Below are 14,662 nucleotides of genomic sequence, written 5' to 3'. Positions count from 1 at the left end.
AACCCCAATTGTCAATATTGCTAGGAGTTCTGTATGAAGATGGGTAAATATAAACTTAAATGTGGATAAGAGAAGTGAAATAGATTAGTAGAATATAAACTATATATGAGTAAAATTATTTAACTTCTATTTCTAAAACTTGAATAGTCTTTAATTTTCAAACTGTTCTTAAAGTATTAAAATAAGTATAGTTTTATCCAAGGGTTTGTTAAATTTAGATGCCTACATGTACATATAAACATATAGACCTGCAAGTATATATGTGTAATTTTTTAACTTAAGAAATACTGAGTCATACACACAGAAAACAAAATAAGTGACCTACACAATAGCCTCAGTTAAAATGAAACATTTTAACAGCCTTACACAATTTTATATAACAGAAAGTTTATTTGTTTAAGTGTACAATTAGTATATCATAAATCCATTTATTTTAATCGTGTAATTCAATGCTTTTTAGTACATTTGCAGCGTTTCCACCAACCCCAACAGACCCCCTCATGCTCGTTTGCAGTTAATCTCTCTTCCCAGTTCAGCCTCAGGCAACCACTTACCTACTTGCTATATCCCTGGATTTGCTTTCCCTGCACATTTCTTATAAATGGACTTATATAATATGCAATCTTTTGTATGTGGCTTCTTTCATTTAGCATAATCTTCTTGAGGGTTCTCCATGTCATAGCACGTGTCAGAGCTTAGCTCCTTTTCCCCGTGCATGGGTAGACTGCTTTTGTTTGTTGCAATAACTAACTTTTTAAAAAGTATTTATTCCAGAAGCTGTTTATTGTGGCTACTCGTAGAGAAGGGAATGAGGGGCAAAGGGATAAGAATGGTAAAGAGTTTATTGTTTACTATTTGATGTGGTTTTAATTTTTAAAATTCAGGATTATTTCTTATCTATGAATGCAAAGTAAGCAATATGTTCCCCTGGAACATACACAAATTAAGAGAGGAAAGCCCTCTGCTGACCCAAATCCCACCTTCCTTTAGGTAATTAACATTAATTTATTTTTGGTATTTTTCTAGAGTATACATAGACACATACACATGTGTACATGTAAATAATTCATGTACACATATGCATGTATGCCTAAACAGTCATATATCTTATATTTCAACAAAAATGGAGTTACAGGGCTTAGTATTTAACCTAGTTTATAACCAAAACTAAGAAAAACACTCTCCCTACCTTGTTGGGTTGTGATCTGTCTGGAAACTGGGAACAAATTAATTGGTTAATCAATACACAGTGAAGGGACGTTAAGATCTGCAGACTCAGTTGATTAGTTATTTTGTGCAAATGTGTTTTCAGTTTTGTAAGCTCCCGTGCATTTTCTCCCAGGATACTTTGGATCTGCTTGTGAAGAAAAGGTGGACCCGTGCGCCTCTTCGCCATGCCAGAACAACGGCACCTGCTACGCAGACGGGGTGCGCTTCACCTGCAGCTGCAGCCCGGGCTTCACGGGGTTGGCCTGCACCCAGCTTGTGGACTTCTGTGCTCTCAGCCCTTGTGCCCATGGCACGTGCCGCAGTGTGGGCACCAGCTACAAATGCCTCTGTGACCCAGGTTCGTGCTGCTGTTAAATTATGAAGCTCTTCCCCCACCCCTCCCCAATCTCAAAAGACTGTTAGTTTTTCTTTTGCATCTAAGCCAAAGTCAGCCCACAGAATGTGGCGTACTTGTCAATAGAAGTGAATTCCCTTTGTTTATAGTTTATGACACATTTTCTCTTTTAGCCATATGCTTGGCAGGGTTTTAAAAAAAATACCTTTTTCTCTTTTCATGAGTCATTCACATGTTTGTAGAAAAATTAGAAAATACAAGTAAGCAAGATTAAGAAAATTCAAAACAGGCTTAATCTTATAACAGGCTAAATTTTTTTTTAGCGATTTACTATAAGTCATTGCAGAGCTTTTACTGTATTGCATCTCTCTTACTACTGTGTGCTTAAGTTAACAAAATATGCATTTTCATTTTAATGTGCATGAAAAGCACCATGCAGTACATTCAGAATTGTGCCATCTGTTAAAATTCTTACTCAGTGCACAGTATGGTACACCTCTGGCTCCCTGTGTAAGCATTCAAAAGTTTCATTGTTTGTTTTCCAAATACTTTCTCCATTTGTACAGCTTTTTAATTATGGAAGGTTTTTTTTTTTTTGTGAAAGCTTATTAACAAAAGATATTTTATTAGAGGATTTTAGATTCCTCCCCACTATTCTTTCCCATCTCTCACCCCATGCCCATGGGATTGTACTTTTAGAGGAGAAAGCCATTATCTAAGTTAATAATTATGGAAGTTTTTAATGCCTAGAAGTCCGAGTAGCCACTGGTCAAAGTGTGTGTCTGCACAAGCTGCTAGTGCAATCTGAAAAGAATGCATGGGGCAACTCTTTCTTTTCTCTCATTTCTATTCCGCCCAAGTCTTTGTCCCTGCATGAGCTTGCCCTTTAGAATACTTCCCAGCACAATGAGTCCCCACACATGTCCCTGGCCAGTTAGCGTGGCTGGCCAGTACCTGGTTCTGTCTGACCCTGGGTTTGCTTGTGCAGTGCCCTATTCTTGGAATGCCTGCTCCCTGTCACCCCACCTCAGCTGGAAAACCTCTGCTTCTGGGGCTGACTCTGCTTCCCTTCCTCTGTATTCCAACAGTCACCCAAATATTACCTTTGTGTTCTTTAAAACATTGTATTAATTAATCCTTGTATATGTCTCTTTTCCTCTTAGGGCTGGGAGGAAGTGTGTTTTATTAATAACTTGGTACCAGCAGCAGTCACCCTAAGCTGCCATTTAGTGAGCATGAATCTTTCTGGGTTCTGAGCTGGGTGCTTCACGTCTCTGGTCCTTTCAGTGCCACATTTAAGCCAGGGGTTGAGTTGCTGCTACAGTTTCAGTTGTGTGTTTGTGGCCACACACACAGAAAGGGGCAGAGCCCAGATTCCAATGTAGATGCTCCTGGTTCTGCTGCCCCAGTACCTGACCCAGAGCTTTCCATATTCACAAATTCATTAAAGGTGCTAGTGGGAAATGCAACTTGGCATTTGAAGGGTGTTGAAAAGTCTTTTTTCACATAGACTCTTAATTCTCTGATTTTCTAAGCAATTGGTATTTTGCCAAGTACCTCTTTCCTTTCTGTTCTGAAATACAGAGGAAATGAGGGTGTTTAATCTGCTTGGTAACAGTGTTAGTAGTCAGAATTCTCCCTAGAAATGGGCTGGGGGGAGCAGGGTGGGTGGCAGAGAGAAGAGAGACATTTATTTTAAGTAACTGGCTCATGCAATTATGTGGACTGGCAAGTCCAAAATCGGTAGGGGAAGCTGGCAGGCTGCAACTTGGGTAGGATTTCTGTGTTATGTTTTTTGAGATGAATTTTTTCTTCTTCGGGAAACCTCAGTCTTTGCTGGTAAGGTCCTCAACTGATTGGATGAGGCCCACCCACATTATGGCGGGTAATTGCTTTATTCAAAGTCTACTGATTTAAATGTTAGCCTCATCTTAAAAAATACCTTCATAGCGACATCTAGGCTAGCATTTGAGCAACTATCTGAGAACCATGGCCTAGCCAGAATAGACTATTCTGGTAACATTTTGGGGTTCCTCGTAAACCTTGAGTTAAAGTTTCTTCAATTTTGTGTACAACATGAGGATATTTTTCTCACTTTACATCCATCCTCCCCTGTCAGAACCATGGTGGAGATGGGAATAACTGCTCCCCGATGGCCCAGTCTTTTTCTTAGTGGATGAGTGCTCACTTGCCGTGAGCTGGGTGTGCAGCTGCAGGAGAGAGCGCGGGGCTGGGCCCTTACCTGCTGGGAATACGGATTGATTGCTAAGACAACTTGTGTTTGTAAACTAAACAAGCTGCAATTGTGCTGGGGAGAACAAAGTCTTATTCATGCACTGACTCACAAAGCATGCTCTGCTCTCTGGATGTCATAACATGTGGGAGATTTCCCCTCAGCAGCAATCTGCAGCAAAATCTTTCTGTCAGGAACTTCCTCAGTACTTCATTACCTATCTCCCGAGGCTTCTGTTTCCTTCAGTGAAGCCCCACAAAGAAGAACCACATATTATAAGACAGGAGAACAACTTAGTTTTCCCCTTCCCTCATCCTCTGACTTCCTTTCATAACCATAATCAACTTTCTCTTATATTTAGTTGATTTATTTCTAAAACTTAAAATAAAATGTTGTAATTTAAAGATAAATGTGGCTTCTTAATAATAATACTATGTAGGGTTTTTCAACATATGTGAGGAGGATAAATATTTATAGAAAATATGCTTTCTTATGTTTCTCTTTCCACTCTAGCAGAGGCAACCAAAAGTGACAGAAAAAACTAATCTCTGAGAGCCCTGCTTATTGACTTAAGACCACAGGAAATTTATAGGGCATTCCCAAGATTGTTTCCTCCTCTGTTGGCAAACTGAGGAGAATTATATGTGAGAGTGTTAAATGAGAGGCAGGTAACCCATTTCCTGGCACGGAGTGGTAAAAGATATTTTTTCTTTCTATCTGTGGAGATCTCAACAGCATCCTCAATCACGCAGGGGTGAAATAGCTCCTGTTTAAGTTCCACTTTCCCCTCCCTCCGTTCTCTGCTAAAACTTCATTCACGTTCACTTGGAGCATTTAACTTGGTAATGGCCTGGGGTCCAGCAGTTGCCCCTAAGTATCCTTGAAAAGCCTGAAGACATGTGCATTCCCTTCTGTAAATGAAAGTGTTACCTTTATTTATTGTGCAGTCTTTGGGCAGAGCCTTAGAGTCCTGTCAGGGTTCTCATCGAATTTAGGAAACTGCCTTTAGAGAGGGTGCTTCCTCAGGCCATTAGGTGACTGTATGAAATTTTTTTTAAAAAGGCATCTTACCATCCGGCAAGAATTTACACTTTAAGAGGTGAACATGACAAGTTTGTGAATGTGAAATTTCTCATCTCAATCTTTTGGAGCATGTAATTGCTTTACCACCCGTTTGCATAATAGAAGAATTTTGTGAGAATAGGTGAAACTGGGTGTCTAGCTAAGGAGCAGCAAGCCTGATCATCTTTATAGAGAGCAAACAGATCTCATTTCATAAAATGGCAGCAGATTGAAATCATGTCAGGTTAATAATTAGTTCCCATCTGACAAAATGCCATTTTGATTACTGCAAATCAAATTTGCCAGGTGCTTTATTTTCAAACCTCATTTTTAGCTTATCAGGCTAGGGATTTCTGATGGGACTTTAATATTGAATAATAAAATGTCTACACCAAGTAATCACTGAAATGTTATCTTCCAGTAGCAGTGTTAAGTGATAGGGCATTTATTTTCTAAAAAATTGCAAATTGAAATTTCCTGAAGAAAGTTAGAACTTGAACTGCTACAGATATTATGAGGCAGAGATGTTCTGGGGGAATGCCACTGCCCTTGAGGGTGGAAGTCTTGGTATTTCATATGTTCTCAATACAATGGTGGCATCTAGAGATAAATGTTGTACATGACCAGTGTTGGAAGGAGTCCCTGTCAGGAATGGAGATGGTCTGCCTGAGCTCATTGGTCTTGGTCTCTGCCTAGTGCACTTGAGTTATTACTCTAAATTTATTTGTTGAATTGAATCAATGCTGCCATTGCAAATGTGCCTTGAATATTACTATTTAAGGTATTTAAGGTATAAGACATTTACATGAAAATATGTGCATCAGTTTTTATTTTCACGAATAGTGTCTTAGATGGCCATCAAATCAGCTGCAGTTGTGGTCCCAGACTAGACATGGGACAGTTGCCAACTAAGTTCCTCTGTTGATTCTTCTCCACCAAAGGCTTGTAACTTACAATTAGGTCATCCAGCTATCAGTAGACCATAAAATAAAGAAAGTGTAGACATTTACCCAATAAAATGTTTTTGTTTTGTTTTCTTGAAAAGAAATTATATTTATAGGAATTTTCAATACTATTTAAAAAAAATTTTCTATCTATGCCTTGTATGTGAGCTACATTTCTGGTGTTTATGGCCCAAAAGGCACAGCTGGCATTGCTTCCTTCTGTTAAGCTCAGTAATAGCAGTACTCTGATGGTATCTGCTGAAAACAGAATCAAAGATAAGAATAATGGTTAGAATTTTCATAGCAATTGAACAGCAATAAAGCAATAAGTACACCTACAAAGATATGAAGACATTTAGCTCACTAATGAATGCCTAAACGCATTTAGATTCTGGGATAAGTACAGTAGACAACTTTCATCTTTTATTAACCAGAAAACTTTATCTGGTTCACCAGGATGAAGACATTCTTGTGTTTAACATGCTCTAGGGGGTTTCTGATCTGCATATCGCATTATTCTTGAGTTGTAGATTGTCTAAAATATATTATCTTCTTTTCCCAGATCCTAATCCTGTCATCATGCCCTTCCTTTTTTATATTCTAAAATATAATATCTACCCTCGCCATTGGGATCCCAAATGGAGTCCTGTTTAGCTGCATCTGTAGCAAGGGAGATTTACCTCACTCTTCATAATCTCTACCTAAGAGAAAGTTAACATCTCTACATTGACATCGTGATGACACTTAGAATTGAAAGAAGAACAGCTGCTGACATTACAGGTAGACTTTGAGGTTGTTAGGAGCTAGCCTACTTACAGGTGGGCCATAGTATCTCCTGTTGGACATAAGGGCATAAAAAATCTCAAAGAACACCCGTATTAGGCACAATCTCTTAGAGGCTGTGGTAAAATGAGACAAAACAAGACCACTTTTGTCTAAGGTGAAAGCAAGTTTACCATGCAACCCCAAAATACTAAACATCCTCTTTTCTCTCAGTTCTAAGTGTCAAATATGTTGAGTGACAGTTGCTTCTTTACCAATTACAGTTTTAACCTTGCTCTAGGCTGTCCTCTCTGTAGATACGAATTTTTGTGAAACCCAAGCTTAGAATTGCTCCTGCTTTCTGACAGCATCTAGCATTCCAGAGTTCAAATGCTATAATAAATCCTAACTTTTTGAGACACTCCATGGTTCCCCATGAATGCATTCTCCTTTACCACAATGGGTAATATACCCAACTTGTTCAACTACAGGTGTGTCCCTGGCAGCCTTTGGTTGAAGGGCATTGATATAACTTAATTATTTAAATTGCTCAAAGTACTGAAGTTGGTAATTGATTGAATTTTTGTATTAACAATAGTTCAAATTTTGAATGAGTTGGGTATTGAAATTCTGTTTGGACTTATACGTGGGGAAGGGCAGTATGGAAGTCCTGGGTGAGGAAAAATTTTAGAGAAGCATAGATCCAGTTTGCTGCAGGATAAGATGCATCAGATACAATAGTGGGTAGTAAGACTGAAAATACTCACTGGAATAGTTTGGAGGAGAATGTAGATGCTGAGAAATTTGGACAATGAAGATGTGGGGACATGTTACATGAGTGGATATATGTGAACTGAAATGTATTTCAGACAGATTGTTCTCATATTATTTGGTATATATGACAGTCAAGGACAGACTAAAAGGTGATCTTCTGGCAAGTGGAAGTAAGAGCTTGAACTTGTGCCGTGAAAATGAAAGGATGGATTGAACATTTATTTGAGGAGTGGAATAGTCAGAGTTCATGGTCAGTTGAATGTAGGAAACAAAGGGGACAATGAAGTCAAAAGACCCCTGAGGCTTTAACTGGATAATTCAGAAAAAAAAGGTAAATATACTAAAGGAGGCTGTTAGGTATAGCAGGCCAAGCAAGATGGATGTGCCAGTAAATAGTTGTTACTTGGAGCTAGAACATGGCTGCAGCCAGGGAAATAAGTAAGGAGTTTTTGTTGTGTGAGTACTGGAGAAACTCACAGAAACTATTAAGATAAGTGAGGGCGGGAGTATACCAAGAAAGGGGAAAATGTTGGGGAGAAAGTTGTAGAGTTCTTGCATTGAGGTGGGAGGTCCTGTCACCGAGTTGGGAGGTCGCCTGCAAAGGTGGTGCCATGGGAGCCAGGGGATGGGGGAGGGTGAGCAGGCACTGCCCAGAGTATGAGGAGCTGAGTCAGGCTGGTCTAGACGGCCAGGCGCTGAGGTGCCTGTCCTAAGCGTGCTCTAAAACCGCTGCCACAGCCATTCTTCATCCTCATTTTGTTTGATTATAAGTTTCAGGGGCATTCAGGTAGAATTTGTGATATTTGCCTTCTTGAGGCTGGTGACCTGAGAGATTAATTCACAGGGAGGAAGGACACTACAATGAGTCAAGGGCACTTACTGGTGGAGCATATGGAATTTTTATGAGATCCCTGATGTTAAAAAATCTATCCACAAGGCTGCATTTTCACCTCACTTTAGATGACTAATCCATATGTATGTAAGTGTTAATGAACTGGCCTTTAATTATGAGTGATTTCTGCTCCCATTGCTCCCTGACTTCCCCTCAAAATTCAAGTCATTTAGAACTCATTTTTGGCTAAACTCGTGTTGAAAAGGTGTGAGATTTACCTACTAAAAACTGGAGTTGGCATAGTCTGTGAGAACAGCAGAAATCATTTTACGTCATCTTACCTGGAACGAAAGTTGCAAATGGCAGGTGATAACTTACGTCACTAACCTGAGCATCTCTGAGGACAGCCTTTTTGAAGCCCTGCCAGCCCATAATTTCAGAACATTCTTGTCAAGCTTATGGCCCTGGAGGTCAGATGGGGACTCCTCTAAAGCTATTCTGTAACAAGGCCATAGACTCTTATTTTATTTTATGGTTGGAAATTACTGCAATCCAATTGCTAATGTTTTTTGGCTGTTGAGAAGGTCTGAGAACCTAGAATTTAGAACTGCCCCACATTTCTTCTTTGGTATGATGAAAAGAAGTCTGAGGTAAGACCTGAGAAGAGCTGAATTTAAGTCCTAGCTTTGCCACTGAATAGCTGTGCCATTGGCATTACTTTCCTCTTCTTTAAAATGGAGATAAACGTAATGGATTTGGGGAGATCACATGCAATATACATATGGTCACCCATCTTGAAATGGTCTATAAATATGTTGGAGCAGTAGTACAACAAATGTCAGACATTTCTTTTCCTGGGAGGGACCACTGAAGAAGTTATTAATCTGTACTTTGATTCTTTTCATATGACATTCAAAGTTAGAATTGGACTAGAGGTGGGATGGATTTTCATGGCCATAGTGTGCATTCTTGAATAATGGGTGCATCTCCAACTTCTCAAGGGATCAATGGACTGCTTTCCTTGACTATTTGTGATTGCAGTGATAAATATTTCAGTTGTCAGGGACTGGGCAAAGCTCTTTGACTGGATTGACTTCTTGAATCCTCACAGTCCTTATGAAGTGGGACCCATGGTTGTTGCCATGTCTCTGCCTGTGACTACAGAGCTGTTAAAGATAAAGCTGGTATTTGAACCTACGCGGTTGGGATCTGGAACTTCTGTAAGTTCAGAGTAAATAGTAAATGAGGTCAAGTGATGAGGTACTGGTGTAACTTTGTTACATGCATAGATTGCACAGTGGCAGAGTCAGGGGTTTTAGGATTCTAATACTCAAGTACTGTACATTGTACTCATTAAGTAGACTAACCAGATTTTATGTATGGTAGTTGTCTTTTTGGTGCTATTGTTGGGATTTCACTCCATCATCCAGGCTGGAGTGCAGTGGCACAATCACGGCTCATCACAGCCTCAACCTCCTGAGCTTAGGCTATCCTTCCACCTGCTTCCCAAGTAGCTGGGACTACATGCATGTGCCACCATGCCTGGCTAATTTTTTGATTTTTGTGTAAAGATGAGGTCTTGCTATGTTGCTTAGTGTAGTCTTTAACTCCTGGGCTCAAGCAATCCTCCCGTCTCAGCCTCCCAAAATGCTGGGATCACAGGTTTGAGCCACTGTGCCTGGTTGGTAGTTGTCTTAATAGCTGCTTCAAATTAACATATTAAATTGAGATTTGTCAGGCACATTAGTTTAGCTCTACTGACTCAGGGAATGACTTGATCCAGTCTGGCTTTGCCCATAGTCACTTCCATCCATGAGAACTTACTACATGTAAACTGTGTGTCAAATACCTAACCGATATTTTATCTTACTGACCTCTGCCCCTGCCCCTTTTATATTACTATTCTTTTATTTAAAAATAAGGTAACTGAGGCATTGAGAGTCTAAACAACAGGAGGTGGAGGTGATATGTTAACACCAATTTTAATCTAGCTTTGCCTGACACTAAAGCCCTTGCTCTTGACCAATCAGCTAGACTTCTTGGAAGCTTAGTGTGTCCTCCCAAATTGGGCGCAAAGCTGGGCTCTTACTTTTGCTTGGGTCAATCACAAGAACAAGCTTCTAGACACCCCTGTCTCAGCACTGCTCCTGAGTCCCTAAGTGGACACCTCAAAGCCCAGCTTGAAATGTGACTTTGACTATGGTTCAATGAGTGACTCTTGACCAACATAGGTTTCTTACTTCCAGCATAGAGAATCACAACTCTGACTTCCAGGGAAATTGAACTGCTCTCTTCTTCTGTCTTTGCTTCACTCTGAAGACCCAGCAATCTGCTGTTTTGAAATTGATGCTAAGGGTACCTGTAACTGAAGTTTATGATTTCATTTGACCTGATGTCTGCTGGATGCACCTAATTAAAGAAACTTTCTTTCCTATGACTCAAATGATAAACGCAGGCATAGTCACATGATAGCTTGTGTACCCTTCAGCTTAGGTAGTTTCTCTTGATTAGTGCTTTTCAGTTCCAGGGTCCCCAGTGCTAACTAGCAACTTTTCTTGCTACCTGAATCCCTGAAAGCTCCCTGCATTGATTATTGCCAACCATGGGCTCCTTTGATGTTGTTTCTTTTTACCTGGCTCTGATAATATCATAGTCTCAAAATCTTCTTTCCTTTTCATATTTGACTTTTGTTGTTTTTAGTTCTCTGCTTTGAGATAGCTTTGATGTCCTGTACTTTGAGTAGGACTCCTTCCTATGAGACTCGCTCAGTAGAACTGATTTGCCATCAGTGTCAATAATGGAGGATTTGCTGGGCCTCAGAACCCCAGGACTAGAAACCTTATAACAATGTGCCATTATAGGTGATGTCTGAGATATATTGTAATTGATGGTAGCCTGAACCCTGATTCCCAATTAGACAACTAATAAGGAGATTTGTTTGCATGTTCTATTTTTGATGGATTTCTAACCTTCAATGTGCTGTTAAATTCTTCGTTGATTTGGATTTGTATGAAAACCTGGGGACAATGCTCTGTATTTCTTCTAGTGGTTTTCTTTCATGTCCATTCATTTTCAGTTTAAAAGCACACTGAAAGCTGCTGCATTCACTGAGTGCTTTTACAGAATTGTTTCAGTTTTAATGAAGATTCAGAGCTCTTTGGTTTGCCTGAAGCAGATTAATTCATAACCTCTTTCTTCATCCCAGCACATTGCCGACTCAGAGTAGATATTGGTTTTGTAGAACGGCATGACCTTCTTCATCTCACCCGAGTGTTTCCTTATGCAATGATACAATACTTCATTTAAAATCCCATTTGGCTTTATAGGTGTTGCATAGAGAGAGCCTTAGCTGGTTAGACTAAAGTCTTAATGATAAAGTCAAATTTCCAATATTGTATTTAACTTTTACTCTTGCAGTAAAAACGGTTTCTGATGGTACAGATCAGAGTGAAGGTCCCAGGTCTAATTCATTAGTGAGATGTTGCTTTTTTGGTTGGATAAGCCCAATTGAAAGTAGGTCTGAACTAAGGAGCATGGAGTGCCTAGAAATAGGATTTTTGTGAAGACTCCCCTTTATCTACTGTTCTATAAAAATACTTTTATTTTTTCTTAACTATGTCTCTTATACTTAAAAGTTTATCTCTGTGGCTTTATTTCTTTAGTTTAGGCACTGTCCCTGGTAATCAAACCTTAGTATTAGTTAGTTATTGCTGTGTAACAAAACACTCCAAACTCTATGACTTAAGATAACCATTTATGGTTTGTGATTCTGTGGGTTGATAATTTGGGCAGGGCTTAGCCGGGATGTCTCTTCTCTACTCCATGTGCTCACTCATGCTTTTGTGGTGAGCTGCCTATTCATTTGAGGACTGGCTGGTCCTGGATGACCTGACTCACATGGCTGGCAATTAGCTGAAGTGATGGGTATGACTGGACATATGTCTTTCATTGTCTAGCAGAAAAGTCCAGCTATCTTCACATGATTACTGGGTTCCAAAGCAGTAACAGAGGATAAAGTTCCATATACATGCCTTTTAAAAAGCTTATTCTCCTGCTATGTTTGCTAATGCCCCATTGGCATGAGCAAGTCACAGTGTCAAGCTTATAGACTATTTCTTGCTTGGAGGAGCTACATTGTGGCATTTTATTTTTATATCTACCACAACCTTAAACATAATATATATATATATATTTCTTTCTGCATCTGTAAGTACAGACTTGAGGAAAAAGTTGAAAAACAAAAACAATATGTGGTCTTTGGTTGCTAGAAAAGAAGAGCTGAGGTACCCCTGAGCCTGTGAAGTGATAAGGAATGTCTAGGAGACAACTTATTTTCTTTATTTTTTTTTAATTGGAGTCTCACTCTGTCATCTAGCGAGTGCAGTGGCCACTCCCAGCCACCGCGGCCTCGACCTGCTGGGCTCCGGCAATCCTTCCGCCTCAGCCTTCCAAGTAGCCGGAATTACAGGTATGCGCTACCATGCCCGGCTGATTTTTTGATTTATTGTAGAGATGAGGGCTCGCTGTCCAGGCAGATCTCGAATCTGCGGGCTCAGGCAATCCACTTACCTCAGCCTCCCAAAGGTGCGGGATTACAGGCTGAGCCACCGAGGCCGGCTAATTCTATTTTTTTTACCTGATACTTCTATGTAGATTGGATCTTGTTCCTAGCTTTATTTCAAAGCAGTTTTATTTTCCCCTTTAGATTAGTAGAACACATTCTCCTAGGATGTTAAGTCACCAAATAAAAACATACTTTTGATTTTTCACAACTTTATGACCTCTTAAATGAACAAATGCTATATTTTTAGGTATCATTAATTCAACAGAAGCCACTGGAACAGAATTTAGGATTTACTCAGATAATTGAGTTGTGGCTCCAACTTGTTTACATTAGAATTTTTCTTTGTGATCCAGCTGCCTCGAGACACAGCTCAGGTGATTGAATTTCCCCATAAAGTTCTTTAGCTGAAGTCCTAACTGTAAGAGTCAGCTTCATCTCTTGTGCTTTCACAGCCCTTAGGTTGGGGGCCAAATGGTAGGTGTGCATTTTCAAAACTGCTCATGAATGACTATGAGAAATTTCCTTGGTGCTTATCAATTTTTAGAATTCAGTATATTTACTTGAGAATGGCAATGGCTGATAGAATGTCAGAGGATTACAGATTAGCATCGTGCCTGTGAATACCCTCAGTAATGTGAGAATGAAAGTAAATATACCCAGAAAAAATATCACAATCTGCATTGTGGACTCCATATACTCACATTTTCTGGAATAATCCCAATCAGTTTTTTTGTTTTTTGTTTTTTCCCATCATATGAATATTTTGGTATCAAACTATATATCTATAAGGCCACCTCTGATATATAATCAGAAATAGCACACTTTTGTCAGATAATGTTTCCTAATTTGTGGTTTGTAAAAATTATCACCTTAGATTGTCGGCCATTTTCTGATATTCCTTTTAGCAAAAATGTTGTTCCCACAGGTCAATGAAGTTGGATCAGAGATGTGGGAAAAACTGCCCTCACTAATCTGAATTTGGACTTTATCCTGATTCTGATTAGGTATGTGAGAAACTCCTCTTCAGATAGTGAGGAATTATAAAATGTTGTACCTCCTCGATGTCATTATTACCTTCTCTCATTTTGGCCTTTCTTTTCAAATTCTGCATTTCCTGTCAGTTTGGGATTCCTTTGCATCGCTTTCTTCCTTTAGGTAACTCTTGAGATGAGTGTAGTTTTATTTGGTTCACTTGTCTATGACTGATAAATCACTTGACTATAGGTTTCACTGTTGGTTTATTTATATGTCCATGACTGGTACATTTTCTGACCATATATTTTGTGATTGGTTTAGTTACACACTTAGGCAAAGCCATGACTGTTAAAAATACATAGCCACATCATATGTAGTGTTTGCCATAAACAACCCCTACCATTACTCTGCATTTTTTTGAGTCATAAATTGTGAGAGAGATTGTAAACTTTGCTATTTATATAGCTTAGTGGTCCTCAAACTTGAGTGTGCATCACTTTTGAGGGCTCATTAAATCAGAGTTCTGGGCCTCACCCTCAGAGTATCTGATTCAGTGGACCGTGAATGGGGCCTGAGAACTTGCATTTCTAATAAGTTCCCAGGTGATGTTGATGTTGCTGGTGTGGGGACCACACTCTGAGACCCACCAAGATAGTGTGATGCATGCAGATACCTCAAAAGAATACATATTAATAACTGAGTAGGGTTAAGTTAAAATCAAATTTAACCAATTGTTTCTGATGGTACGGATCAGAGTGAAGGTCCCAGGTCTAATTCATTAGTGAGATGTTGCTTTTTTGGTTGGATAAGCCCAATTGAAAGTAACATAAAAGCAATTAAACATGTAAAAAACTTTTCTAGCCGGGCTCGGTGGCTCAGCCTGTAATCCCGTGCCTTTGGGAGGCTGAGGTAAGTGGATTGCCTGAACCCGCAGGTTCGAGACCCACCTGGG

At 39.5% G+C, this 14,662-nt stretch overlaps 1 protein-coding gene across 1 annotated transcript in view; it reads left to right on the top strand.

Moving 5' to 3' along the window:
- The window catches only part of LOC103274258 (delta and Notch-like epidermal growth factor-related receptor), a 103,983-nt gene that overhangs the window by 27,807 nt on the left and 61,514 nt on the right, over positions 1-14,662 (top strand). Inside the window, exon 2 of the mRNA XM_008071720.1 lies at positions 1,343-1,567. Coding sequence (XP_008069911.1) covers positions 1,343-1,567 — 225 coding nt within the window. The remainder of the gene's footprint in view (positions 1-1,342; positions 1,568-14,662) is intronic.

The sequence above is a fragment of the Carlito syrichta genome, unplaced genomic scaffold, assembly GCF_000164805.1.
Source record: "Carlito syrichta isolate Samal-C Ts95f unplaced genomic scaffold, Tarsius_syrichta-2.0.1 Scaffold314676, whole genome shotgun sequence".
Lineage (NCBI taxonomy): Eukaryota > Metazoa > Chordata > Mammalia > Primates > Tarsiidae > Carlito > Carlito syrichta.
Note: the sequence above shows the minus strand (reverse complement) of the source record. Positions and strands in the feature narration are given on the sequence as shown.